This window comes from Peromyscus maniculatus, chromosome 17, assembly GCF_049852395.1.
Source record: "Peromyscus maniculatus bairdii isolate BWxNUB_F1_BW_parent chromosome 17, HU_Pman_BW_mat_3.1, whole genome shotgun sequence".
NCBI lineage: Eukaryota > Metazoa > Chordata > Mammalia > Rodentia > Cricetidae > Peromyscus > Peromyscus maniculatus.
In genome coordinates, this window is record NC_134868.1 from 2,871,866 (window position 1) to 2,895,234 (window position 23,369).

The 23,369-nt window shown below is 61.0% G+C and overlaps 3 protein-coding genes across 8 annotated transcripts; 1 reads left to right on the plus strand and 2 right to left on the minus strand.

The window, feature by feature from the left end:
• The first annotated feature begins 558 nt into the window (after positions 1–558).
• Positions 559–11,672, plus strand: Ano8 (anoctamin 8). 4 transcript variants are annotated; one of them, XM_076553159.1, is made up of 18 exons: positions 559–804; positions 1,478–1,588; positions 1,668–1,800; positions 1,976–2,114; positions 2,185–2,281; positions 3,005–3,121; positions 3,202–3,329; positions 3,410–3,571; positions 4,034–4,186; positions 4,275–4,401; positions 4,497–4,552; positions 4,655–4,729; positions 4,933–5,064; positions 5,442–6,239; positions 8,864–9,055; positions 9,134–9,265; positions 9,346–9,456; positions 10,764–11,672. In XM_076553159.1, exons 1-18 carry the CDS (start codon positions 699–701, stop codon positions 11,298–11,300), a joined length of 3,306 nt encoding a protein of 1,101 aa, XP_076409274.1. In that variant the 5' UTR covers positions 559–698; the 3' UTR covers positions 11,301–11,672. The 4 variants fall into 4 exon arrangements, with proteins under 4 accessions (XP_076409274.1, XP_076409275.1, XP_076409276.1 ...); XM_076553160.1 differs by lacking the exon at positions 4,933–5,064; XM_076553161.1 differs by lacking the exons at positions 4,655–4,729; positions 4,933–5,064.
• An 874-nt stretch (positions 11,673–12,546) lies between these two features.
• Positions 12,547–19,673, minus strand: Dda1 (DET1 and DDB1 associated 1). 2 transcript variants are annotated; one of them, XM_076553165.1, is made up of 5 exons: positions 19,282–19,673; positions 16,144–16,220; positions 16,015–16,066; positions 13,922–13,983; positions 12,547–13,162 (listed from the first exon to the last, which is right to left on the minus strand). In XM_076553165.1, the coding sequence occupies exons 1-5, from the start codon at positions 19,481–19,483 to the stop codon at positions 13,052–13,054; spliced, it is 504 nt and encodes a 167-aa protein (XP_076409280.1). In that variant the 5' UTR covers positions 19,484–19,673; the 3' UTR covers positions 12,547–13,051. The 2 variants fall into 2 exon arrangements, with proteins under 2 accessions (XP_076409280.1, XP_076409279.1); XM_076553164.1 differs by having other exon boundaries at positions 16,144–16,224; positions 19,282–19,412.
• Positions 19,674–22,466: 2,793 nt separating this feature from the next.
• Mrpl34 (mitochondrial ribosomal protein L34) lies at positions 22,467–23,297 on the minus strand. Of its 2 annotated transcripts, XM_076553166.1 has the most exons (3): positions 23,141–23,297; positions 22,712–22,944; positions 22,467–22,675 (listed from the first exon to the last, which is right to left on the minus strand). In XM_076553166.1, exons 1-2 carry the CDS (start codon positions 23,203–23,205, stop codon positions 22,731–22,733), a joined length of 279 nt encoding a protein of 92 aa, XP_076409281.1. In that variant the 5' UTR covers positions 23,206–23,297; the 3' UTR covers positions 22,467–22,675; positions 22,712–22,730. The 2 variants fall into 2 exon arrangements, with proteins under 2 accessions (XP_076409281.1, XP_006995991.1); XM_006995929.4 differs by having other exon boundaries at positions 22,467–22,944.
• Between the last annotated feature and the right edge of the window lie 72 nt (positions 23,298–23,369).

A 23,369-nucleotide genomic window follows, 5' to 3' on the forward strand; every position in this document is an offset into this window, starting at 1 on the left:
CGCCTTTATGCACTGAGCCGTTTTTGGCAGGCTCGGGACCATGTTTAGTGGGTAACCTTGGCGCCTGTATCCAGATCCTTTATGGAGGCTACATTGTAAAGATCACAAGGGCTGCGTGGGTGCGGAGGGCGCGCAGCGTGTTTGAGGCAAAGGCCCTGGGGCAGGCTGGACCTGCTGCGCGTGCTCACACCCTTGTCGGGGTAGTTGAGGCATTGCTCTTGGAAATGTCGCCCAACCAGGCCCTCCCTCTGACACATCCTGCAGGGAGGAAATCACGGCCAGCTCAGATTCCACACCACGTGAACGCTGTCCTTTGCAGATGGGTAAACCGAGGCTGCGGGGCTGTGACGGTGGAGGAGACGCCTTCTCAGTGCGGCCGGGAACAAACACCACAGATCCAAGTGGGCGGGCGGCGAGGGAGCGCAGAAAACCACACGGGCGGGGACGGGAAGCAGAGGCGAGGCGGGCGGGACCGAGGGTGACGCGCGCGCGGGCTGCGAAGAAGAATCGAGGTTTGGCTCGGGCGGGGACGCCAAGCAAGTGAGGCGCGGGGACGGCGCGCGGCGCGGGCGGGCGAGAGAGGCCTTTGTCTCCTCCTCCTCCTCCCGCGCGCTCGGTGGTGCCACTCGGGTCCCCATGAGCCCGCTTCCCCCCGGCGCCCGGGCGTCCCGCAGCCCCTGACCTGCTCTGTCCTCGCCATGGCCGAGGCGGCCTCGGGCGCCGGGGGCACGACCCTGGAGGGGGAGCGGGGGAAGAGGCCCCCGCCCGAGGGCGAGCCTGCGGCGCCTGCGTCTGGAGTCCTGGGTACGTGAACTGCGGGTGGCACCGGGCAGGTGCACGGGTGCGCCCCGGGGCTGCGGGGGACGCCGATCGATCGGGGTCACACATGCAGAGCCTGGCATGTGGCCCGGGGCCGCTCCTCGCGGCGCTGCGGCTGCGGCCCGGCGCGGGGTTGGAGCAGTGCGTCCGCACTGGGGGTCCTGGGTGCGGGGACGTGGACACGCCCCTCGGGCGGCCCCGGCTCGGCTGGAGCGAGCCCTGCCGTTTGGAGACTCCCAGCACCGGGAAACAGGATGATATGAACTCGCACGGTCCTGAGTTCGAATCCCACCTTGGTTAGGTGACCTTGAGCGCCTGGGTACACTCTCTGGGCCTCAATTTGGTGACCTGCGAAATGGGGTTAAGGATTTTACTCTGTTCGTGCGGCTGCTTTAAGGACCGCGCTGTCATACCGTAAAGCGCTCAAGGTTGCTTGTGGGCACCCCACTGATTGTGGTTGGGGAGGCGGAGCTGGGCCTCAACCATGAGTAAGATTTCTAAGGCAGGCCCTAGGGGGAAGGGCCTGGCTGGTGCCGGGGACGTGGAGAGAGGAGAGCAAGCCCAGGCTACGGGTGCCCGGCCCTGGAGAGCTCTGATGGGGGCCAATCAGTCCCCGGAGAGGCCTGATCTCAGCCCGACCTGCCGCGCCGCCCCACAGATAAACTGTTCGGGAAGAGGCTCCTGCAGGCCGGCCGCTACCTGGTGTCCCACAAGGCGTGGATGAAGACGGTGCCCACCGAGGACTGTGACGTGCTCATGACCTTCCCAGGTATGCACACCTGCCTGCCCAGCCTCCGCCGCTTTGTCCTCCCGAGCACAGACCCATTGGCCTCTGTGCCCCTTGGCAGACACCACTGATGACCACACGCTGCTGTGGCTGCTGAATCACATCCGAGTGGGCATTCCCGAGCTGATCGTGCAAGTTCGCCACCACCGCCACACGCGTGCCTATGCCTTCTTCGTCACAGCCACCTATGAGAGGCGAGTCACCTGCCTCCGCCTCCCCCTGGCTTTGTCACCCGGCTCCCTGCCCCGCGGAGGGCCAGCTGTGCCAACCATTCGTTTGTCCCGAGATGTGGCTCGGGAGTCGTCCTTAGCTTGGGGATGGTGAGCCGGGGTCCCACGGTGAACCCTCTATGCCCTGCCCTGCCCACAGCCTGCTCCGAGGGGCCGACGAGCTGGGTCTGCGGAAGGCAGTGAAGGCCGAGTTTGGCGGGGGCACCCGCAGCTTCTCCTGCGAAGAGGACTTCATCTACGAGAACGTGGAGAGCGAGCTGCGCTTCTTTACCTCGCAGGTGACCGCCCTGCGCCCACGTCTCTGTGCCCGGCGCCCCGCGTGCCAGGCTCACCCCTGTCTCCCCACAGGAGCGGCAGAGCATCATCCGCTTCTGGCTGCAGAACCTACGGGCCAAGCAGGGGGAGGCGCTGCACAACGTGCGCTTCTTGGAGGACCAGCCAATCAGTGAGCAGGGCGCGCCCGCCATCCAGTTACCTGCCGAGAGCTGGGCGTGTCCGTTAGACGGTCGTGTAGGAGGGCGGAGCTTACGGGCAAACTAATCGAGGCTAGGACCGAGCGGGGCAGCCAATGAACCCAATGGGTGTGGCTGCGCCGGGCACCCGGTGCCCGGGCGGGAGGGGCGGTCCAGGTGAGGCTTTGCCGTAGGTCCCTGGGAAGGTGAGGGCAGGACCGCGGACAGCGCCCAGTGCTCGGTGGTGAGGCCCATTGGGAAACCAGTTCTCACAGGTTCACTTTTCTACACCAGCCTGGCATTTTTTTAGACAATCAGGGCCAGAAACGGGGGTTAAATTCTAAAAATGCACCCGATGGGCACGGTGGGGACATGCCTGTGCTCTGCCAGCCCGTGGGAGGCTGAGGCCGAGAGCCTGTTAGTTCAAGACCAGCCTGGGCGACATAGTGAGACCCTCTTAGTTCCCGGCCAGCCCCGCTCCTCCCAAATCCATCTCCCCAGGGCGTGGGCCGCCACACCCGGCTCACGCCACGCTGGGGATGGAACCCAGGCTCTTGTGTATGCAAAGCAAGCACCCTACCAGCCGACCCACATTTCCAGCCTCCTACGGGCTTCAGAACAGGCAAACAGCTGTGACACTGGTTCCCCCAAGGTGGGCTGCCCGGGCTGGTCACGAGGTGCAGGGGCAGAGGTCATTCTCACTCCTCCTCCTGCAGTCCCGGAGCTGGCTGCCCGAGGCATCATACAGCAGGTGTTTCCGGTCCACGAGCAGCGCATTCTGAATCGTCTCATGAAGTCCTGGGTGCAGGCCGTGTGTGAAAACCAGCCTTTAGGTGTGGCTCAGTGGCCGAGGAGTGGGCTGGGGTCCCAGGTGACACTTGGAGGTGACCCAGACTCTCTTGTCCCCTGGCAGATGACATCTGTGACTACTTTGGGGTGAAGATCGCCATGTATTTTGCCTGGCTGGGCTTCTACACGTCGGCAATGGTTTACCCCGCCGTCTTCGGCTCTGTTCTGTACACATTCACCGAGGCGGACCAGGTGCCGGGCCAGGACTGGGGTGGCCTAGCTTCCCCCAAAAGCCGGCTGCGTCATTGACTCGGCTCTCCTGTCACCTGCAGACAAGCCGGGATGTCTCCTGTGTTGTCTTTGCTCTCTTCAACGTGATCTGGTCAACACTGTTCTTGGAGGAGTGGAAACGGAGAGGCACAGAGCTCGCTTACAAGTGGGGGACGCTGGACTCCCCCGGGGAAGCTGTGGAGGAGCCACGACCCCAGTTCAGGGTCAGTCTGGAGCCGAGGCTCAATGTCAGACAAGGTTGTGGAGGGCACTGTGCGTGTGTGCTGGGGTTGACACCAGAGAAAGGTGTGTGCACCTTGACGGCGGTGGACTTGAGGCTTGAGATCCACCGCCGTGTGTGTGTGTGTGTGTGTGTGTGTGTGTGTGTGTGTGTGTGTGCTGGGGTTGACACCAGAGAAAGGTGTGTGCACCTTGACGGCGGCGGACTTGAGGCTTGAGATCCACCGCCGCCGTGTGTGTGTGTGTGTGTGTGTGTGTGTGTGTGTGTGCTGGGGCTGACACCAGAGAAAGGTGTGTGCACCTTGACGGTGGTGGACTTGAGGCTTGAGAAGGGTGCGCCGAGGAGCGTCTCGTGAGAGACGAGGCTTGGCTGGGGGAAACTGGGCCCCTGGGGTCAGGAGGTGGGTGTGGCCCCGGGGCACATACGCTACCCTTTCTGCTGTCAGGGCATCCGTCGCATCAGCCCCATCACTCAGGCTGAGGAGTTCTACTACCCGCCCTGGAAGCGATTGCTCTTCCAGCTGCTCGTCAGCCTGCCTCTGTGCCTGGCCTGTCTCGTCTGCGTCTTCGTGCTGATGCTCGGCTGCTTCCAGCTGCAGGTGACCCCACAGCCCCGGCCCTGCCCGAGCCTCTGGCCGCCGAGCACAGGCCCGGCCTGAGCCCCCCGCCTCGTCCGGTCCCCTGTAGGAGCTGGTCCTGAGCGTCAAGGGTCTGCCCCGCCTGGTTCGATTTCTGCCCAAGGTCATGCTGGCCCTGCTGGTCAGCGTGAGCGCCGAGGGCTATAAGAAGTTAGCCGTGTGGCTCAACGACATGGGTATGTGCAGCCAGGGGAGGTCCGCGCCTTCCCGGGGACCCCCAGAGCCCCCGGGAGGAGCAGGGTGGCACCTCACTCGCCTCCTCGGCCCCTAGAGAATTACCGGCTAGAGAGCGCTTACGAGAGGCACCTCATCATCAAAGTCGTCCTGGTGAGTGAGCATGCCCGTCCAAAGAGGCTAGGAGGATGGGAGAGGGGGCTGGGTGACCCGTAAGGCGGGGCTGCAGGATGACCCCGGCCGCCTGCCTCCCAGTTCCAGTTTGTCAACTCCTACTTGAGTCTGTTCTACATCGGCTTCTACCTCAAAGACATGGAGCGCCTGAAAGAGGTGAGGGCCTGCCCAGCGCCCCAGGGCCAGCACCCTGGCCCCCTGGGGATGGGCCCCTGGAAGGGTCCAGGGCTCTCCAGCCCCTCCCCCGCCCCTCCATCCTTCTCTCCTTTTTGTCCGTCTGTCCGTGTGTCCTCTCTCTGCCCGTCGTTCCCCTCTCCCATCCGTCCGTCCGTCCACCTGTCCCGTTGGTCCCTCCACAGCTCCTGCTACTCCTGTCCCTGACCCAGAGCCTCGAGCGGCAGCTGCGGGCGGCGCTGGTCCCGCTCGTGGCCCTGCGGTTGCGCCTGCTCCTCCTGTCCCTCCGGGGTTTCCTGCTCGCGGCCCGGGCCAAAGTACGGGCAGGTGGCAGCCTCGCCACGGTGTGGGCAGTGTGGCTGTGCTGCGGGTGGGGCACGGCGAGCATAGGGTGCATGCGCAATAGGGTCTCCGGTGCAGGAGGAGGACGGCCCGCCGAGGCGCCCAGGGCCCTAGGCGGTGCCTGGGCGGGGTGGAGATAGTTGCGCTGAGATTCCTGGCCGGTCTGCAAGTTGTCTGCGCCGTGCACTGCGCAACCGCGCGTGGCAGTTGCATTGGGGCTGAGCTGCAGCCTCATGTCCAGGGTTGTCGAGGGTGCTGCAGGAGCCGCCTGGAAGGGCGTGCGCGGCTTCGAGGGTGTGACCCCCGCGGTGCCCGGCCCCGTCCGCCCCACGCGGCCTCTTTCCGCCCGCAGATGCTGGCCACGCTCCTCATCACCCGGCAGCTGCTGCAGAACGTGCGCGAAGTGCTGCAGCCGCACCTGTACCGCAGGCTGGGCAGCGGGGAGCTGGGGCTGCGCGCCATCGGGGAACTGGCTCGGGCCCTGCTAGGCCTGCTCAACCCCCTGCGCCCGGACCTCCGACGGCACCTGGAGGCCCAGGCTGATGAGGGAGGAGCGGGGAGCCACAGGTGCCTGGGCGGAGGCTGCGGGGCGCCCGAGGAAGAGGAAGAGACGGTGGTGGTGGAGCGGAGGCCCGCAGGGGAAGGCGGAGAGGTCCCAGATGGGAGTCGGGGTGGCAAGGAGGAGGAGGACGAGGACGAGGACGATGAGGACGATGAGGACGACGAGGACGAGGGCGAGGAAGGCGGCCTCCTGGACTGCGGGCTGCGCCTTAAGAAGGTCAGCTTTGCCGAGCGGGGCGCAGGGAGGCGCAGGCCAGGCCCGGGCCCCGACGGCCTCCTGGAGGAGGGGAGCCCCACCATGGTGGAGAAGGGGCTGGAGCCTGGCGTGTTTACGCTGGCTGAGGAAGACGACGAGCCGGAGGGACCTCCCGGCAGCCCCGGGCCAGAGCCCCCGACGGTCTTACTCCGTCGCGCGGGCGGTGAGGGCCGAGACCAGGGTCCTGATGGAGGTCGAGACCCGGAGCCCGGCTCCGGCGACACGGCTGGGAGACAGAGGCACAGCAGGTCCTCCTGGATCGACCCACCCGAGGAGGAGCATTCGCCGCAGCTCACGCAGGCGGAGCTGGAGAGCTGCATGAAGAAGTACGAGGTGAGAACTTCTGCATGAAGAAGGGCGGGGCCATCACCAGGTCCGGACTTAGAGGAGAGGCTGGTCCACAGGAACCCAAAAGTGATTAAACAGGGCAGTGTCATAGTTTAGTTGGTAGAGTGCTTGTCTAGCATGCACAGAGCACCACATAACCCCGGCATGGTGAAGCTTGCTGGTCTTGCCAGCACCGGGAGCTGAAGGCAGGGAGATGAGAAGGTCAAGGTCAGCCTCTGATTTATAGTAAGTTCTGGTCAAGCCTGGGCTACAGGAGACACTCCCTTAAAAAAACAAACCGGAGGTGGTGCGGTGGTGGTGGTGGCGGCGGCGGCGGCGGCGGCGGCGCACGCTTTTAATGCCAGACTGAGGAGGCAGAGGCAGGGGGATCTCCGTAAATTCGAGGCCAGCCTGGTCTACAGAGTGAGTTCCAGGACAGCCAGGGCTACGCAGAGAAACCAATAAATAAGCAGGACTGGAGCGCTGGCTCAGCGGGTCGAGCTGATCCTCAGATTCCTGCGCCCACATCAGCCCTACAAAAGCTGCCAACTCTAGCTGCAAGGGACCCGGCACCAGCTTCCAGTCTCTGCGCACGCACGGACGCACAGGAATCCACACGCACATAAGTAAAATACAGTTTAGATAAATAACAAGAAAAGAAAAGAAGGGTGAGTGGGATGGCCGGGATGGTAAAGGCGCTGGCCACAAAGCCTCGAGGACCTCAGTTCAAACCACGGGACCCCTCAGTGGACGGAGAGAACAGACGACCAGCAGTTGTGTTCTGATGTCAACAACGTGCTGTGAACCCCACTCAAAAGACAGGTGGACAGTGCCTGAGGTCTGTTCACAGTTCACCCTGGCTTCCATCAAGCTCACACAGGCCTGAGCTCACACACACACACACACACACACACACACACACACACACACGAGCAAACTATGCAGAGAAACAAAAAGCCTCCCCACCCCTGCCACTGCCACAAAAAAGCACATGGACGGGGTGTACCGTTGTTGTTACAGTCGGGGTGCACTGTTGATGTTACAGTCTGGGTGCACTGTTGTTACAGCCGGGGTACACTGTTGTTGTTACAGTCGGGGTGCACTGTTGTTACAGTCGGGGTGTACTGTTGTTGTTACAGTCGGGGTGCACTGTTGTTGTTACAGTCTGGGTGCACTGTTGACGTTACAGTCTGGGTGCACTGTTGTTACAGTCGGGGTGCACTGTTGTTACAGTCGGGGTGCACTGTTGTTACAGTTGGAGTGCACTGTTGTTGTTACAGTCGGGAGGGCACTGTTGTTACAGTTGGGTGCACTGTACAGTCGGGGTGTACTGTTGTTACAGTCGGAGTGCACTGTTGTTGTTACAGTCGGGAGGGCACTGTTGTTACAGTCGGGTGCACTGTTGATGTTACAGTCGGGGTGCACTGTTGTTACAGTCGGGGTGCACTGTTGATGTTACAGTCGGGGTGCACTGTTGTTGTTACAGTCGGGGTGCACTGTTGTTATAGTCGGGGTGCACTGTTGATGTTACAGTCGGGGTGCACTGTTGTTACAGTCGGGAGTGCACTGTTGTTACAGTCGGGGTGCACTGTTGTTACAGTCGGGGTGCACTGTTGTTGTTACAGTTGGGGTGCACTGTTGTTGTTACAGTCGGGGTGCACTGTTGTTACAGTCGGGGTGCACTGTTGATGTTACAGTCGGGGTGCACTGTTGTTGTTACAGTCGGGGTGCACTGTTGTTGGTTGTTTTTACTCTTTGGTCTTTCGGGGGAATCCGTCACCCAGCTCCCAAGTGAATCACACATGGAGACTTAATTCTGACAAATGCCTGGCCTTGGCTTGTTTCTCGCCAGCTTTTCTTAAATTAAAACTGTCTTCATTTGCCTCTGGGCTTTTACTTTTTTCTATCTCTGTAGATCTTTTCTTTCCTTCTCATTAGGTGTCTGTCTGGGTGTCTGGGTGTCTGGCTGGGTGTCTGGCTGGGTGTCTGGGTGTCTGGGTGTCTGGGTGTCTGTCTGGGTGTCTGGGTGTCTGGCTGGGTGTCTGTCTGGGTGTCTGGGTGTCTGGGTGTCTGGGTGTCTGTCTGGGTGTCTGTGTGTCTGTGTGTCTGGCTGGGTGTCTGTGTGTCTGTGTGTCTGGGCCCTTCTTTTCTCGCTCGTTCCTTTTCTTGTTCCTTGAACTCCTTTCTCCCAGATTTTTCCCTCTGTTTATTCTCTCTCCTGCCAGCCCCACCTATCCTTTCTCCTGCCTTGCTATTGACCATTCAGCTTTTCAGTAGACCATTGGGTGTTTAGACAAGGAACGTAACACTGCCTCACAGAGTTAAACAAATGCAACACAAAAGAACACAACACATCTTTGCATCACTAAAGAAATGCTCCACAGCATAAACAGATGTAACACATCTTCAAATAATATTCCACAACACTGGATGTGAGGTGGAGGCAGGTTTGCAAGTGGAGGTGTCAGGGTGAACATGGGACCCCTGGTGTGGTGAGTGCGAGAGCCCAGCCGGCAGTCGTGGCCCTTGGACTTGTGCAGGCCGAATCTGAGGTGGGGAGGGAGCCTGCGAGGGCCCAGTGGGATGAATTGAGGGGGCAGTGCAAGCCTGATGGGAGCCCCTGTCCTCAGGACACGTTCCAGGACTACCAGGAGATGTTTGTGCAGTTTGGCTACGTGGTTCTCTTCTCCTCTGCCTTCCCGCTGGCCGCCCTGTGTGCCCTAGTCAACAACCTGATTGAGATCCGAAGTGACGCCTTCAAGCTATGCACCGGCCTACAGCGGCCCTTTGGACAGCGTGTGGAAAGCATTGGCCAGTGGCAGGTGGGCCAGTCAGGGAGGCCCAGAGGGGATGGCAGTCCCTGGCTCGACCCCGCCCTGAGCCTCTTGTCTCCTCTGCAGAAGGTCATGGAGGCGATGGGCGTGCTGGCCATCGTGGTGAACTGCTACCTCATCGGCCAGTGCGGCCAGCTGCAGCGCCTCTTCCCCTGGCTGAGCCCAGAGGCGGCCATCGTGTCTGTGGTGGTGCTAGAGGTGAGGCTGATGGGCCCGGGGTGGGAGCTGGGGGGGAGCCAGGCATCCCTGAGTCTGCAGCCTCCTCTTCTGTCCCCCAGCACTTGGCTTTGCTAGTCAAGTACCTCATCCATGCGGCCATCCCTGACATCCCGGGCTGGGTGGCCGAGGAGATGGCCAAACTGGAGTACCAGCGACGGGAAGCCTTCAAGGTACAGGGCTGGGGTCTGGAGGGGATAAATTCCAGGCTGAGCCCTTAGAGGACATGCACAGGCTGCCGAGGGGCCGCCCAGCTCCCCACCCTCAGGCTCTACACCCAGAGATCCCACCAACTTGGATGAGAGTACCCAGTATCTGTAGGGTGTGGAGGACACAACTGTCATCCCAACACCTTGGAGTGGAGGCAGGTGGATCAGGAGTTCAAGGCCAGCCTGGGCTTCATGCTGTGCTCTCTTAAAAAACAAAGCAGAATAGGCACCTACCGCCATACCTGTTTTTCCTTTTTTAATTCTTTATGTATTGTTAGTGGGTCTTGGGGCCCCATCCCCAGACTCGCAGTTAGCTGGGATCACAGATGTGGAGCACAGTGTCCCCTCAGAACAACCGTTCACACAGTATTCCCAGTGCCTCACCCAGAGGCTTTCTTTTTTAGATTTATTTTACTTGATCTGCACGTGTATGTGCACCATGTGCATGAGGTACCCCTGGCGACCAGTAGAGGGCGTCAGATGCAGTGAGCTGTATCGCGGGTGCCGGGGACTAAACTGGGGTTCTCTGCAAGAGCAGCCCGGGCTCTCCCGCTGAGCTGTCTCTCCAGCCCATTTAGGGGCATTTGAAGTCTACAGGGAGGGGCGAGCAGAGAGAAAGCAGGGTGCCACTGTAGAAGGGGGCCGAGCATCCGTGGAACCAAACTTGTGGATCCTAGAGCCAATGCCTTGTGGGTACCTCCTGCTCACAGTAGCGGGTGTTGTCTAGATTCCTGACAAGCTCCAAGCTCTCAAGAATGCTCATTCTTCAGATGCCAGCCCGCCTCTTCCAAACCCCTCTGCAAACTGCACCAACAGCTCAAGAGCTGCACCTTCTAGGGAAGACTCAAGTGTTCCAACCAGAGCCAGGGTCCTAGGCTGTCACTCTACCCGAGCCACGCCCCCAGCCCCTCACTTACGGATGGGGGGGGGCGCTACTGCTGATCCTCATCAGTTCCAAACAGAATTTTAATTAATTTATATTGGCGGGGCCCTGAGTGGTGGCTCATACCTGTGATCCCAGCCCTGGGAAGTTGAGGCTGGAAGATTCCGAATTCTAAATTCCAGCTACACAATGAAACCTTGTCTCAAAAACACACAAAGAAAGGGGAAGAAAGGGGAGGACGCGATTCCTTTGAGAAAGCCGGGGCTGGGGGTCCAGGGTCCCCCACGTGCCCTGCCCTCTGAGCAGCCGACCCAGCGTTTCTTGGCCTCGGGCACCGGGTGGCCAGGCCGGGGGTCGGTCGGGGCGCTCAGGCCGTGTCTCCCCGCAGCGGCACGAGCGGCAGGCGCAGCAGCGCTTCCAGCAGCAGCAGCGGCGACGGCGGGAGGAGGAGGAGCGGCAGCGGCACGCGGAGCAGCAGGCGCGGCGGGAGCGCGACGCGGGCGGCCGCGAGGAGGCGCGCGCGGAGGCCCCGGGTCCCGACCCCGCGGCGGAGCGCGGCGCGGCCAAGGCCAAGGGCGGCGAGCGGCCCCGAAGGCCCGGCGCGCTGCTGCCGCCCGGCCCGGTGCTGCGGCTGAAGCAGATCATCCCGCTGCAGGCCCGGCCGCCCGCGCCCGCCGGCTGCGCGCCCCCGCCGCGCTCGCCCGCGGACACGCGCCTGCCCGCCTTCCTCAGCCTGCGCTTCCTCAAGGCGCCCGAGCGCGGCCCGTCCCCGCCGCGGCCCGGGAAGCTCTTCGCCTTCACGGCGCGCGAGTCTGCGGCCAACGGGGCCCCCGGGGGAGGCGCGCGCGCGCACAGGAGCGCCGGGGACGAGCCTGCGGCCGCCGAGCCGGAATCTCGGCCCGAGGACGCAGGTCACAGGCCTTAACCGGGGCGCGCGTCGCGAGGGCCGTGGGCACCGTGGGGCCCCGCGAACCGCGCTCTCCCTCCGCAGGGCTCGCCTCGCCGCCCGCCGGCTGCTGGCGCTGGGACGCGCCCTGGGGCTGCGGCGACAACCCGCCCCGCGTCCCCGGCGCCGCCGCGGAGGCCCCCGCACGGCCCGCGCAGCCCGCCTGCTGGCCCGCAGCCCGCCACTAGCCCCGCCACGCCCCTGCCGTCCCCTCGACCAGGATGGGGGCCACGCGCGGAACCCCACAGTACAGAAAAGTACACAGGACGGGCGGTTATTTATTTGTTTTTAATTTATTTTGTCATATTTTTGTAAAACGGCAGAAATGCAATAAAGTCTATTTCAACAGTGCTCGAGGTCAGAGCGGTGGAGGGACCCGGGGGCCCGGGGACCCGGAGCCGGTGGCTGAGCACCCCGGTTCCCCCGGGATGAGGCCTCTAGAGGGCCCAGGGGACCCCGCAGCGCGGCAGTCTCGGGCCTGGGTCCAGCTGCACGCACATGGCACCCCACGCCCCAGATGGGGCACAGGGATGGAGCACGCGTGGGGGTGGGTGCCCAGGCAGGGTGGGCAGCGGGAACAGCCTGCTGTGCCCTGGGCCAGAGGTCGCCCTGGCCAGCCTGCGGGAACCGGGAGCCCCAGGTGGCACTCGAGGCTGCACGGGAGGGAAGGCAGTGTCTGGGAAGGCAGACTCTGGACCCCGGCCTGCGGGCGGCAGGAACCCCAGTGTGTGTGAAAGTGAGGCGGGGCACACAAGGGTCGACGGGGCGGCTGTGGTGCCGTCGTCACTGTTAGGAGGCTAAACTGCTACTGGGGTCAGAACCGGCCTGAGCCGGTAGGGCCGCAGCCGGGTAACTACCCTGGGGAACGTGGACGCTTTGGCCCGTGTGCAGGAACCCCACAAGCCCACGCCCCACACCTGCAGTGTGTGCCATGCCACACCTGAGGCGCACAGCCACTCCAGTCCAGGCAGCTTCCCCTGCCCCCCAGGACAGCGTGCCCCCCCCACCCCCCGTGTCCCCGGATTAATGCTGCCGGTCCCAGCCTGGCTGGTGAGCCTCCCATTGAGCCTCCCACATGACGTCCAGTGCCCTATGGCTCTGACCTGGGCTCTGTCTCCCAAAGAAACGTGACCCCAAGGACCCCTGGGCAGGGAGGTGTGGCAGCCCCACGCCAGCCACTCGGGTCCCAGTGGCTCCAGCCGAGGTGTGGACCAAAGACGCCAGGTGGAGTAGGAAAGATCCTTTTATTGGGGTGGACGCGGAGCACGGGCTAGTCCATGATAAAATGACTTAGGAGAAAGATCCAGAAAGGCCAGCTCTCTCCTGCCCTGGCGTGGGCTCAGAGTGAGGCCCGGGCACGGGGAGCACCCGGGAGGACCCGGGCACCGAGACCCGGCCGGCCTGCGGGTGGGAAGGAGCGCGAAGGCCGCTCGGTGTGTAGGGAAACCAGGCCGCCCTGGGCTCTGGACCCTGACGTGGTCTCTGGCGGGTGGCCGGGTGGGGGACACCACTGTGCTTTAAAACAGCGTCTACCGACACCTCACGGCTAGGCCTGATGTCCCTTTAACCAATGCTTGACACGAGTTACAGCATAAATAAAAACTCAAGGAAAATAAATACATGGGTCCTATGAGGTTGGAGGTCGGAGGGCGCGGGCTGGGTGTGGGGCTGCGCTTACACACGCGGGCGGGAGCGGACAGAGCAGACAGACGTGGGGCGCTGCGTGGGGTCTAGGTGTCCTCGGGCATGTCAGGGCTGTCAGTCCTGGCCACCTTGCGGGGTGGCGCTGAGCTCTCGCCCTCTGCCTCTACTTGCTCTTGGTCTCGCTTCTTGGCGGCATTCTGGAGGGGTGGAGGGGTGGGGGAGAGGCAGGAGTGAGGGCCGGAGTGAGGGCAGGAGTGAGGGCCGGAGTGAGGGCAGGCGTGAGGGCAGGAGTGAGGGCAGCCGACAGCACCATCCTTTCTCCCTCCCTGTGGGGCTGTTTTTTGAGACGGTCTCTCTCTACATAGCTCTGGCAGTTCTGAAACTACATAAACCAGGCTGGCCTCACACTCCCAAGATCCTCCCCACCACGCTCAGCCCATGACCCTTTCTCAAAGGTCTACGGATCATCAGCCGCATGGGAACACCCTGCAAGGTACTGTTTACACAGTATCTCAGCTGGCTGAGGTAGCACAGGCCTGTAGCCTATCACTTGGGAGTCAGATGCAGGAGGATCACTGTTAGTACAAGGCCACCCTGGGCTCACAATGAGACCTGTCTCAAAACACAGAGTCATGGTCTCGCACAGTTGGCTGACCTCGAACACCCCCACCAGCTTCCCGAGGGCAGGGTGACGGGCATGGCCCATGCGAGGTGAGCTTTTTGTCACACATACATTTCACCATTACAGTAAAATGCCCCAAACTAGAGACCTGGCTGGGGACTGGGTGCTCGCTGCGCAGTGAGGATGCCCCGGGTTCCTCCTCAGTCTCCCAAGCACTAGGACCCCAAGAGCATGCCCACTGGAATACTTCTCCCCAGTACTGACCACCTGAAGAACTCCTATTCAACTCTCACGGCCCCACTCAAACATCCCCAGCCCCTGCCAAGAACCTTGCCTTTTTGTCCCATTGCTGGTGCAGGTACCGCAGGAGGATGTTCGTCTTTTCTGTCACAATGACTGAGAAGCAAAAAGAGAGAATGAGGAAGATGGAGGTGCTGTGACCTCCAGGCCTGCCTCCTTTTTCTGGGGTTCAGACTCAGCACCCCGTATCACAAGTATGAGAAACCTGCTGCTTCCCTTCTGAGCACAGGGCTCCGAGTCACCCTCAGCACTGCTGCCCTGGGTCCACCCGGGGAATCCATGCTCAGGCTCCTGGGCAGGGCCTCCCCGGGCAGCCTGTCCTGATTTTGGTGCCAGGGATGGAGCCCAGGCTCAGGACACAGGCCAGCACCCTGCTGTGGAACCTCCTGCCTCCTTCTGTATTCTCCCAGGGCTCATCTGAGACACCACCATGCGGCGAGACACCAGAGGAAACACAAACGTGAGGCTATGGTGAGGTCTGGGTGCCAGGGGTGAACCCACGGCCTTGCTCACGCCAGGGAGCTACAGGGAGCTGCACGGCTCATGAGCCTTGCTCCTTTCCAGGGCAGGTTCAGTTGGTTGTTTGTTTTTCGAGACAGGGTTTCTTTGTGTAGCCCTGGCTGTCCTGGAACTCACTCTGTAGCCCAGGCTGGCCTCGAACTCACAGAGATCCGCCTGCCTCTGCCTCCCGAGTGCTGGGATTAAAGGCGTGCGCCACCACCACTCGAATTAGATTCATTTTATTTTTAAGAATTTATTTTTATAAATAAATTTATAAATTTATTTTAAACTTGTGCATGTGTGTGGGTGGGGTTATGCATGTGTCCCAGGAAGCCACAAGAGGGCATCGGATCTCTTGGTGAGGCCTGCTGTGGCGCTGGGGCCTGGGCTCAGCTCCCCTGCAGCAGTAGCCAGTGCCAACCTCGGCGTCTGCACAGCCTCCTGCATGCTTTCCATCTGCGCTAGGCGGGTGCACACACTGGTCAGAGGACAACTGTGGGAGTCGGTTCTCCCTCCCACCATGTGGCTTCTGGGGACCATGGCAACGGCAGGCTCCCATGCCTGGTGACCAGCACCTTTACCCCGAGCCATCTTGTGGAGTTTTTGGTTTGTTAATTTTTTTTTTTTTTTTTTTTTTTTTTTTTTTTTTTGGTTTTTCGAGACAGGGTTTCTCCGCGTAGCTTTGCGCCTTTCCTGGAGCTCACTTGGTAGCCCAGGCTGGCCTCGAACTCACAGAGATCCGCCTGGCTCTGCCTCCCAAGTGCTGGGATTAAAGGCGTGCGCCACCACCGCCCGGCTAATTTTTTTTTTAAAAGATTTATTTACTGTGTATACAGTGTTCTGACTGCATGTATGCCTGCAGGCCAGAAGAGGGCGCCAGATCTCATTACAGATGGTTGGGAACCACCATGTGGGTGCTGGGAATTGAACCTGTGTCCTCTGGAAGAGCAGCCAGTGCTCTTAACCTCTGAGCCGTCTCTCCAGCCCTGGTTTCTTAATTTTTAAGACAGGGTCTTACTATGTAGCTCTGGCAGACCTGGAACTCGCTCTGTAGACCAGCCTGGCCTCGAACTCCCAGAAATCCACCTGCCTCTGCCTCCTGAGTGCTTGGATTAGAGGTGTGCGCCACCACCACACCTGGCTTCTAGGTTCTTTCTTGGCAGTTAAAGCACCAGGCCTTGTTCTCCTAGGCCACAGCCCATGGCCCGGACATCACGGCCACAGGCCCTTCACCACGTCCACAGCCACAGTCCTTGTGGTCTCTCTGGGCATGGGTATGTGTGGGTGCGCACCTGCCTTGGCCAGAGACCAACTCTGGCGCTGGCCCTGGCCTGCCTGGCGGGGTGGACGCCAATTACAGACCCCTGCTGAGGCGCCTGGCTTTCTCATGGATTCCAGGGACTAAGTCAGGTTTAAACTTCTCCTCCTCCTGTCCAGAGCGCTGGTTCACAATGGAGCCCAGGGCTCTACCTCCCAGCTCAGCCCCAGCTTACAGTCTTGATGTGCAGATAGCAGGGGCCACCCACGCCCTCCAGACACCAGGGAGACCGCGTCTGCTCGCAGGCAGCCTTGCCCCTCCGCAGGCCCTTCCTGGCGGCCGTGGAGGCCGACGGCTGCAGTACTCACTTTGTTCTGACGGGTACTCTCGGGTCGGCAGGTACACTGAGGGACGGCGGTTCTGTGAACGGGGAGCGGTGGGTTAGCTGGCAACCCTCGCCCTCAGGACAGCGACGCCACCCCCAGCCCCACACTCACCGAGGCCTTGCACACGGAGTCCGCGTGGAACCTGCTGAAGTTGCTCTTGTTGTAGACCGGCAAGCCTTTCAGAAAGTCTGCCTGGAGACAGGGGTGGGCGTGAGGCCTCTGCTGCAGCCCGAGAGCACACCAGGCCCGCCACCCGCCGCGCTCCAGCGCCACAAGGGCAAGGGGCCCTCCTAGGGGTCCCCATGACCTGTGACCAGGCCAGAGGGGACCTGAGGCTGCCTGGTTATTAAACTATTTTTCTACATGTATCCGCTGTGCTATGTATGTTTGTGCGGGAGGGTGTGTGTGATGACAGGTGTGCACACTGTGTGTGCACCCTCCTTCCTCCAGGGCTCCCACCACCGCCACGCTCGGCCACCTCCAGCCTGCAGCTGTTTAAGTACACTTCCCCTGGGTACAGCATGCACACCTGTCATCTCAACGTCCAGGAGGCGGACACAGGGGGATGCCTGGGCCACAAAGTGGGACCCTATCTCACAACAACAACAACCACCACAGCAATCCCAGCAGAGGCAGGTGGATCTCCGAGTTCAAGGCCAGCCTGGTCTACATAGTGAGTTCTAGGGCTACACAGAGGAAACCCTGTCGTGAAAAATCAAAAACAAACAAACCAAAAAAGGCAGTAATGAGAGACTATTCAGAAGATGGGCTCGGTGGTGCATGCCCCCCATCCCAGCACTCAGGTGGGGGTGGGACAGGGGCTGCCTGGCCTGGGAGCCTATCCCACAACACACACGGAGGGAGCTGGCTGCTGGGGCAGGTAACCCTGTCTTGAGTTCACCTAGCTCAGGGAGGCAGCCAGGATGTTTGTTCATTCTCCAAATGTCACTCGGGCTGGGGAGGGGTAGTGGATGAAAGTGCACAAGCCTGTGGCTCCGGGTGTGATCCCCGGGAGGTGTCACTGTGTGTGCCCCTGTACAGACGGCCGCAGGTCCACGTTACTGCTTCCCTGTAACATTCCTAAGGTTCAGGTCCGGACCCCTGGGTGACCTTCCAGTGAAGCAGAGATGCCTGCATCAGTGGCCATTCTCCCTCCCCGCTTCTCCCGCCGGCCTGGAATGTCCCTGCTCCTGCTCTGGGGCCAGCTCAATGTCCCAAGAGCTGCGCCTGACCAAACCAGGGTGCGGGCTCCAGTGCTCCCCCTCCTAAGCCCCCCAGGGTTCCCTGGCCGGACCACTGCTACACACTGGGGTGGGGGGCGCTCCAAAGCAGAAGAACCGAGGTGTTTGGGGCCATTCGTCCAGAGGGTTCTATGGGTGGCTTGGTGCAGAGGCCAGGCTGGTCTGGGCTCGGGGAGCTCCCTAGGGCAGCCATGCGGAGGGGAGCCTGCCCTGCCTATGTCCCCCACTGTCACCCCGGCACTCGGGAGGTCCACAGGGACACCGGTTTCAAAACAACAAGTAATCTCCACTCTTCCCAGGAGCACTGGCCTGTCTCATCTCTGGCTTGTCACCCAGCTGGGACATGCCCCCCACGTTTCCCGCCATCTCAACGACTTGCCGAGCTGTGCCCAGACTGCGGTGCAGGTCTGCAGCACGCCTCACGCCTCCCTACGGCCTCGCGCGGGCTGGGCCCAGGCAGAGCTGAGAAGACCCCACAACCCCACACCAAAGCCAGGCCTGCTGCCGGCTAAGTGACCTGGACGCGACCTCCTAGCGAGGCTGCATCCCCCCCATGTGGTGCACCCCCCATGCAGTGCATCCCCCCATGCAGTGTGCACTGCCATCTCCAAGTACAGCTCAGGGTGGCAGCTGAGACACGCAGGGCAAAAGCTGGGGACAGAGGTCCCTCAGAGCAGGGCAGGTCTGAGAGAAAAGACAGGACCCCCTCGGGTCAGCTGGCACACACGGCCTCAAGACACAGGGGCCATCCCTCTCAGGGGCCTCAGGGTCAAGGGAAGCTGTGCTCCAGGAGGCCACAGCTCTGGCGGAGGCGAAGCTGGTGCAAAGGTCCTGGGACAGCAGGAGCCTGGGAGGCAGAGGAAGTGAAAACAAGCCCAGTGTGCCTTGCTGAGGGGAGAGCTGAGCAGGTGGGGATGAGGTCACAAAGCAGGGCATTGCCCCCTGGACGGAAGCCAGGAAGAGATTCACCACAGGGAGCCCCGAGGATGCTTTATAAGCTAGAGAGTGTGCAAAATGTCTTAGAAAAACCCCTGATTCTAGGTGAACTAAAGGCGGCCACGGGCCTGAGATGGGAAGGGGTAGGGAGGAGGCTGGAAGGGGCCTCCGGGAGGTGGCAGGGTCGGAAGCAGGGTGGGTGGCAGGAGGAGATTCCTGGTGTGGAGGAGGAGGTTGCAGAGGTGAAGCGGGGACCCCACGGCCACGTCTCCCCCTTCCAGGGACTCTTCTGTGTGACTCATGACCCATTCTCCAGGGTGTGGGCTGGCATCTGGGGTCTGGACTCACCCCTGCCCAGCCCTGAGGTGTGGCCATCACCCTGGGCCGGAGAGGAGGCGCCCCAGCCCCAAAGAACCCCGGGGCCCACGACCCAGGGGAAGTCTGGGGGCTCCCGCCAGGTCACGGGGTGGGAAGACCGGGGACAGCGCAGGAGGCTGCCCCTCGCGGTCGGGGGGCCCGGTGCTCGCCCCGCCGACGTCCCGTTCCAAGGGCCGGGCACCCTCGTTCTGCAGACAAAGCTGCTCCCTCTCTGCGGACGGAGGGAGGGACGGGGACCCGGGAGGGCGGCCGGCGCGGTGTCGCCCCTCCCGTGGTGACAAAGCCCTGCCTGACACGGGGCCATGCTGCCCAGACCCGCCCCTCAGACGCCCGGAACCGGGGGAGCCGCGCCGAGGCACAGCCCGGAGCGGGGGGCTCGAGGGACCCCACCCCACCCCAAGTGATTTCCGGAGGGGAGCGAGGGAGGGGGGGGACGGACACAAGAGACAGTCGCGACCCGGAAACGAAAGAGTTGCCAAGGCCTGGACGCCTACCTAGGGTCAGGGGTCGCAGAAAGCGCCGGGGTGGGGTCGGCGGGCAGCCCGCGGGGGGTCGGGGGAGGGGCCGGGGGTCATAGGTCAGCGCGAGGGGCGGGACCGGGACGGGGGTGGGGGGTCGAGGGGAGGGTCTCGGGGCGACGGCGGAGGCCCCGCGACGCCCCGCGGGGAAAGGCCGGCCGCACGGCCGCGCTCACCATCGTCCGCGTCCTCCGCCGCCCCGGCCGCCGCCGCAGCCTCCTGCCCAGTCGCGGCCGCACAGCCACTTCCAGCCGCCGCGCAGCTCACGCCGATGGCGACAGCGCCGCGCGTCATTGGCCCGTGCGGCGGCCCCGCCCTCCGCGACGCCCGCGCCCGGCGCGCTCCCATTGGCCAGCCCGCACGCACGCGCGCTGCCATTGGCCTCCGCGCCGCCGAGTTAGGTTGACGGAGCAAACCCCGCCCGGGACTTGAGATGCGCGGCGTGGGGGGGGGGGCGCACTTGCGATCCGGAAGTGGGCGGAGGCTGCGCGCGAAGTCTCCTGGGAGTTGTAGTTTTACAGCTCGCTCGTGGTCCCACAGGTCTTCTCCCTCGTTCTGGGTCTGGCTCGGCTTTTTCTAAGACGTCCCTGGAGGACCTCGCTATAACGAGGCCACCGAACTCCTGGCCACCTCCGCCGGGTCTCAACCTACAGGTTTTTATTTACTTATTTTTTGAGGTCACGCCATGATCTCATAATACAGGCTGACTTTGAACATGCAGCAATCCTGTCTCAGCTCCCCAAATTCCTGGGAAGGCAGGCGTGAAGTTCTTGTTGCTTTAAGTAGAGCTAACGTGGATTTAAGTAAAAAGCCGGGCAGTTTGAAAGCCAGGTGGTGGCGGCGGCGGCGCACACCTTTAATCTCATATTCTCTTAGATGTCCTGTTCATGACAGAACTTTTGATAAAAACTTTTGCTAGGGGAGCTGTCTGGCCAGCCTAATTTCATGAGACAAGGTTTCTCTGTGTAGCTCTGGCTGTCCTGGAACTCATGCTGTAGCCCAGGCTGGCCTGGAACTCATAGAACCGCCTGCCTCCGCCTCCCAATACTGTTATTAAACATGTGCTCTGCGCCCACCACCTGGCTTTCAAACTTGAATTTTCATATATGGTCTCTGAAGTAGCTACTAAATTTGAAATGACAGCTCACTATATTAAAAACCAAAACCAAAGCCAAAACCTTGTGCTTTTGTGGTGTGTGTGTGTGTACGCGCATATGCACGCAAGGCCTGGCACTGTGTCTTCACGGCTCTCCAGCTTACTTATTGATCTGTTTATTACATTTTATTTTAACTGTGTGTGCATGATAAATGTGTGGACAGCAGAGGACAACTCTGAGGAGCAGGTTTTCTCTGTCCACCTTCACATGGGTTCTAGAGTCAACTCAGGTCCCCAGGTTAGACCAGCAAGCCCTTTACCTGCTGAGCCATCTCACTGGCCCTCCTTTATCATGTAGCCCAGGCTGGCCCTACCTTGCTATGTAAGCTGAGGATGATCTTGATCTGATCGCCCTGCCTCTGAAAGGCTGGAACTGCAGGTGTGCACCCCCAGGATTTATGGGGTACTTGGGAGGGAACTTGGGGCCTCTCCATGCATGCAACCATCTACCGACTAAGCTACAGCCTCAGTCTTCCATTCATGTTTTGTGATGGGGTCTCTCACTGAGCCTGGAGCTGGACCCAGGGTCTGCCTGCCTCTGACTCCCTAGTGCTGGGGTCACAGACGTGTCTGGCCTTTTGTGGGTACAGGGATCTAAACTCAGCTCAAGTTGCCCCGAAAATACTTTACTCACTGAACCTGTACTGTGTAGTTTATGTCAACTGGACACAAGCTAGAATCCTCAGAGTGGGGAGCCTCAATTGAGAAAACCCTTCCATAAAATGGGGCTGGAGGCAAGCCTGTGAAGCCTTTTCTTTTCCTTTCTTTCTTTCCTTTTTTTTGGACAGGGTTTCTCTATCTAGTGCTGCCTGTCCTGGAACTCGCTTTGTAGACCAGGTTGGCCTCGAACTCAGAGATCTGCCTGCTCCTGAGTTCTGTGATTAAAGGTGTGTGCCACTCCCACCCAGCTGGATGTTTTCTTAATTACTGATTGATGAAGAGGGCCCATTGTGGGCAGTGCCATCCCTGGGCTGGTGGTCCTGGATGCTGTAAGAAAGTAGGCTGAGCAAGCTAAGAGGAGCAAGCCAGTAAGCAGCACCCCTCCATGGCCTCTGCATCAGCTCCTCCTCCAGGTTCCTGCCCTGCATGAGTTCCTGTCCTGACTTCCTTCAGTGATGAACAGTGACGTGGAAGTGTGAGCCAAATAAACCCTTTCTCCCCAACTTGCTTTTTGGTCATGGTGTTTATCACAGCAATAGAAACCCTGACTAAGACAGAGCCTTTTTCCCACTCTTTAAAAAGTCAGGGTCTCAGGGCTGGCGAGGTACATCAGTGGTTTAGAGTACCTGGTGCCCTTCCAGATGACTTAGGTTACAATCTCAGCACCCACATGGTCTGTGGCCATTTTATTGGTTTCTGATGATGGGGAGGGCTCAGTCCATGGTGGGTGGTGCCATCTCTGGGCTGGTGGTCCCGGGTCCTATAATAAAGCAGGCTGAGCAAGCCAGAGGAGCAAGCCAGTAAGCAGCACCCCTCCATGGCCTCTGCATCAGCTCCTGCCTCGAGGACCCTGCCTGACATTCTTCAGCCATGGACTGTGAGCTGTGATGGGATTGCTTTTGGTAGAAATCAAACTAAGTCACAAGTAAAATGCATACACAAAATAAAAGATAAGAAAATCTAAAATTAAAAAATGTGAGAGTGGGTGGTCTTGAACTCCTCACCCTCTGGCCCTCCATTGCATGCTTGCTGGGACAGATGTGCAACATCAGTCAGATCTAGCTCAGTCTGACTCCAACACCAAGGTTTTAGTTCTACCTGAGGGGTCCCAATTCCGGCTTCTTCCACCTATGTGGGTACTCACCCCTAACCAATCTCTCCTGCAGACTCAGCCCCTTCCCCGAGGAAGCCTTCCCCGATTGCTCTGTTGTCGGAGCCAAGTCAGCGTGTATCCTCTTTCAGGGTCCTGTGGCCACTACGATTCCACTTTCAGATCTGATTCCCGTGTGTCCCAACTGCCCGGCTCTAAATCCACGTAACCCACCAGACAGAGTCTGGGGGCCGGAGACACGCTCAGCATGTAAAGGCGTTTGCGGATGCACACAGTAAAAGGACAATCGGTGGCTTCCAGTCCGGACATCAGGCCAAACAGAAGCCAGCACTCTGTGTGGGGACAAGGATCCTGGGGGCTTAGGCCTTGCCCGCCTCACAGCAGAGGCCCCAGATCCCTGACCCCCGAAACAGAACTGTAAGGACACACGCAGCGCGCCTAGAAACGTGAAGTTTATTAGCGGCTGGAATCGCCGCGGGCGCTGCGATGTTCCAAGGAGCCCGGCTGGCAAAGACGCCTTCAGAAACCGCTGAGACACCGCGGGAGGGAGGGAGGGGGCGCCACCGCCGTGGACCGGGGGGCGCGGGGACCCCGGGACTCTGCAAGTTCTGAATTCTTCAGACTCCAAAAGCCTCCGAAGGGACGGGCCCCCAACTTCGCGCCCTCGGGCCGTTCCCCGCGGGCGCCCGACGCCGACCTCAGTGGCTCAGGGACTTGCGGCCCTTCAGCATGCGGCGGAGGATGACCTGCACGCCGGCCGGGGTGCTCAGCCGGCGGACCCAGCCGTGCTTGTGCTTGCGCTTGATGTTGCTGGGCTGGTACTCGTTCCCGCGCGTGCGGCCGCGGGCCTGCTGCAGGGAGGGGACGCCCCAGGCGTCCGGGAGCCCCATCCAGACCCTGGGTTGGAGCCACCTGGGAGACCAAAGAAACGATGAGAATGAACGCTGTGTGACCCCAGCGCGTCGCTCAACCTCTCCGAACCTCAACTTTGTACCGTGCAGGGTAAACAAAACACCTTGTATGCAAAAGGCGCTACATAAGTGCGCGTGGTTGTCGAGGGGTCACCCTTGTTTCCAGATCTGGAGCAAGGCACCCCCTGAGCACTCACCTGTCACCCAACTGGGCCACCGATCTGCAGGCGGGGGACCCAAGACTCCGGACGAGGAAAGCCATGTCTAGCGGCGGTCACTATGCTCCTGCCGCCGCCAGTTCTTAGACTGTAGGCTCCGCGACAATGCCTTCTGGGAAATGTAGTTCCATGTGTTGCCGCGAGGCACTCCGGGAGCTGTAGTTCCATGCCTGCGCACGGTAGTTTCTAGAGGTGTTGTCCTCATATA

What these genes read in the sequence shown, in the direction of transcription:
- Ano8 (XM_076553159.1), top strand. Translation starts at nt 699, where the DNA reads ATGGCCGAGGCGGCCTCGGGCGCCGGGGGCACGACCCTGGAGGGGGAG. An exon ending in TGCGCTTCTTTACCTCGCAG is followed by an intron (nt 2,115 to 2,184) that starts GTGACCGCCCTG and finishes GTCTCCCCACAG; the next exon opens with GAGCGGCAGAGCATCATCCG. An exon ending in ACATGGAGCGCCTGAAAGAG is followed by an intron (nt 4,730 to 4,932) that starts GTGAGGGCCTGC and finishes GTCCCTCCACAG; the next exon opens with CTCCTGCTACTCCTGTCCCT.
- Dda1 (XM_076553165.1), bottom strand. Translation starts at nt 19,483, where the DNA reads ATGGCAGCGCGCGTGCGTGCGGGCTGGCCAATGGGAGCGCGCCGGGCG. An exon ending in AGAGTACCCGTCAGAACAAA is followed by an intron (nt 13,984 to 16,014) that starts GTGAGTACTGCA and finishes TTTGCTTCTCAG; the next exon opens with TCATTGTGACAGAAAAGACG. An exon ending in ACCAGCAATGGGACAAAAAG is followed by an intron (nt 13,163 to 13,921) that starts GCAAGGTTCTTG and finishes CCACCCCTCCAG; the next exon opens with AATGCCGCCAAGAAGCGAGA.
- Mrpl34 (XM_076553166.1), bottom strand. Translation starts at nt 23,205, where the DNA reads ATGGCTTTCCTCGTCCGGAGTCTTGGGTCCCCCGCCTGCAGATCGGTG. An exon ending in GTGGCCCAGTTGGGTGACAG is followed by an intron (nt 22,945 to 23,140) that starts GTGAGTGCTCAG and finishes TTGGTCTCCCAG; the next exon opens with GTGGCTCCAACCCAGGGTCT.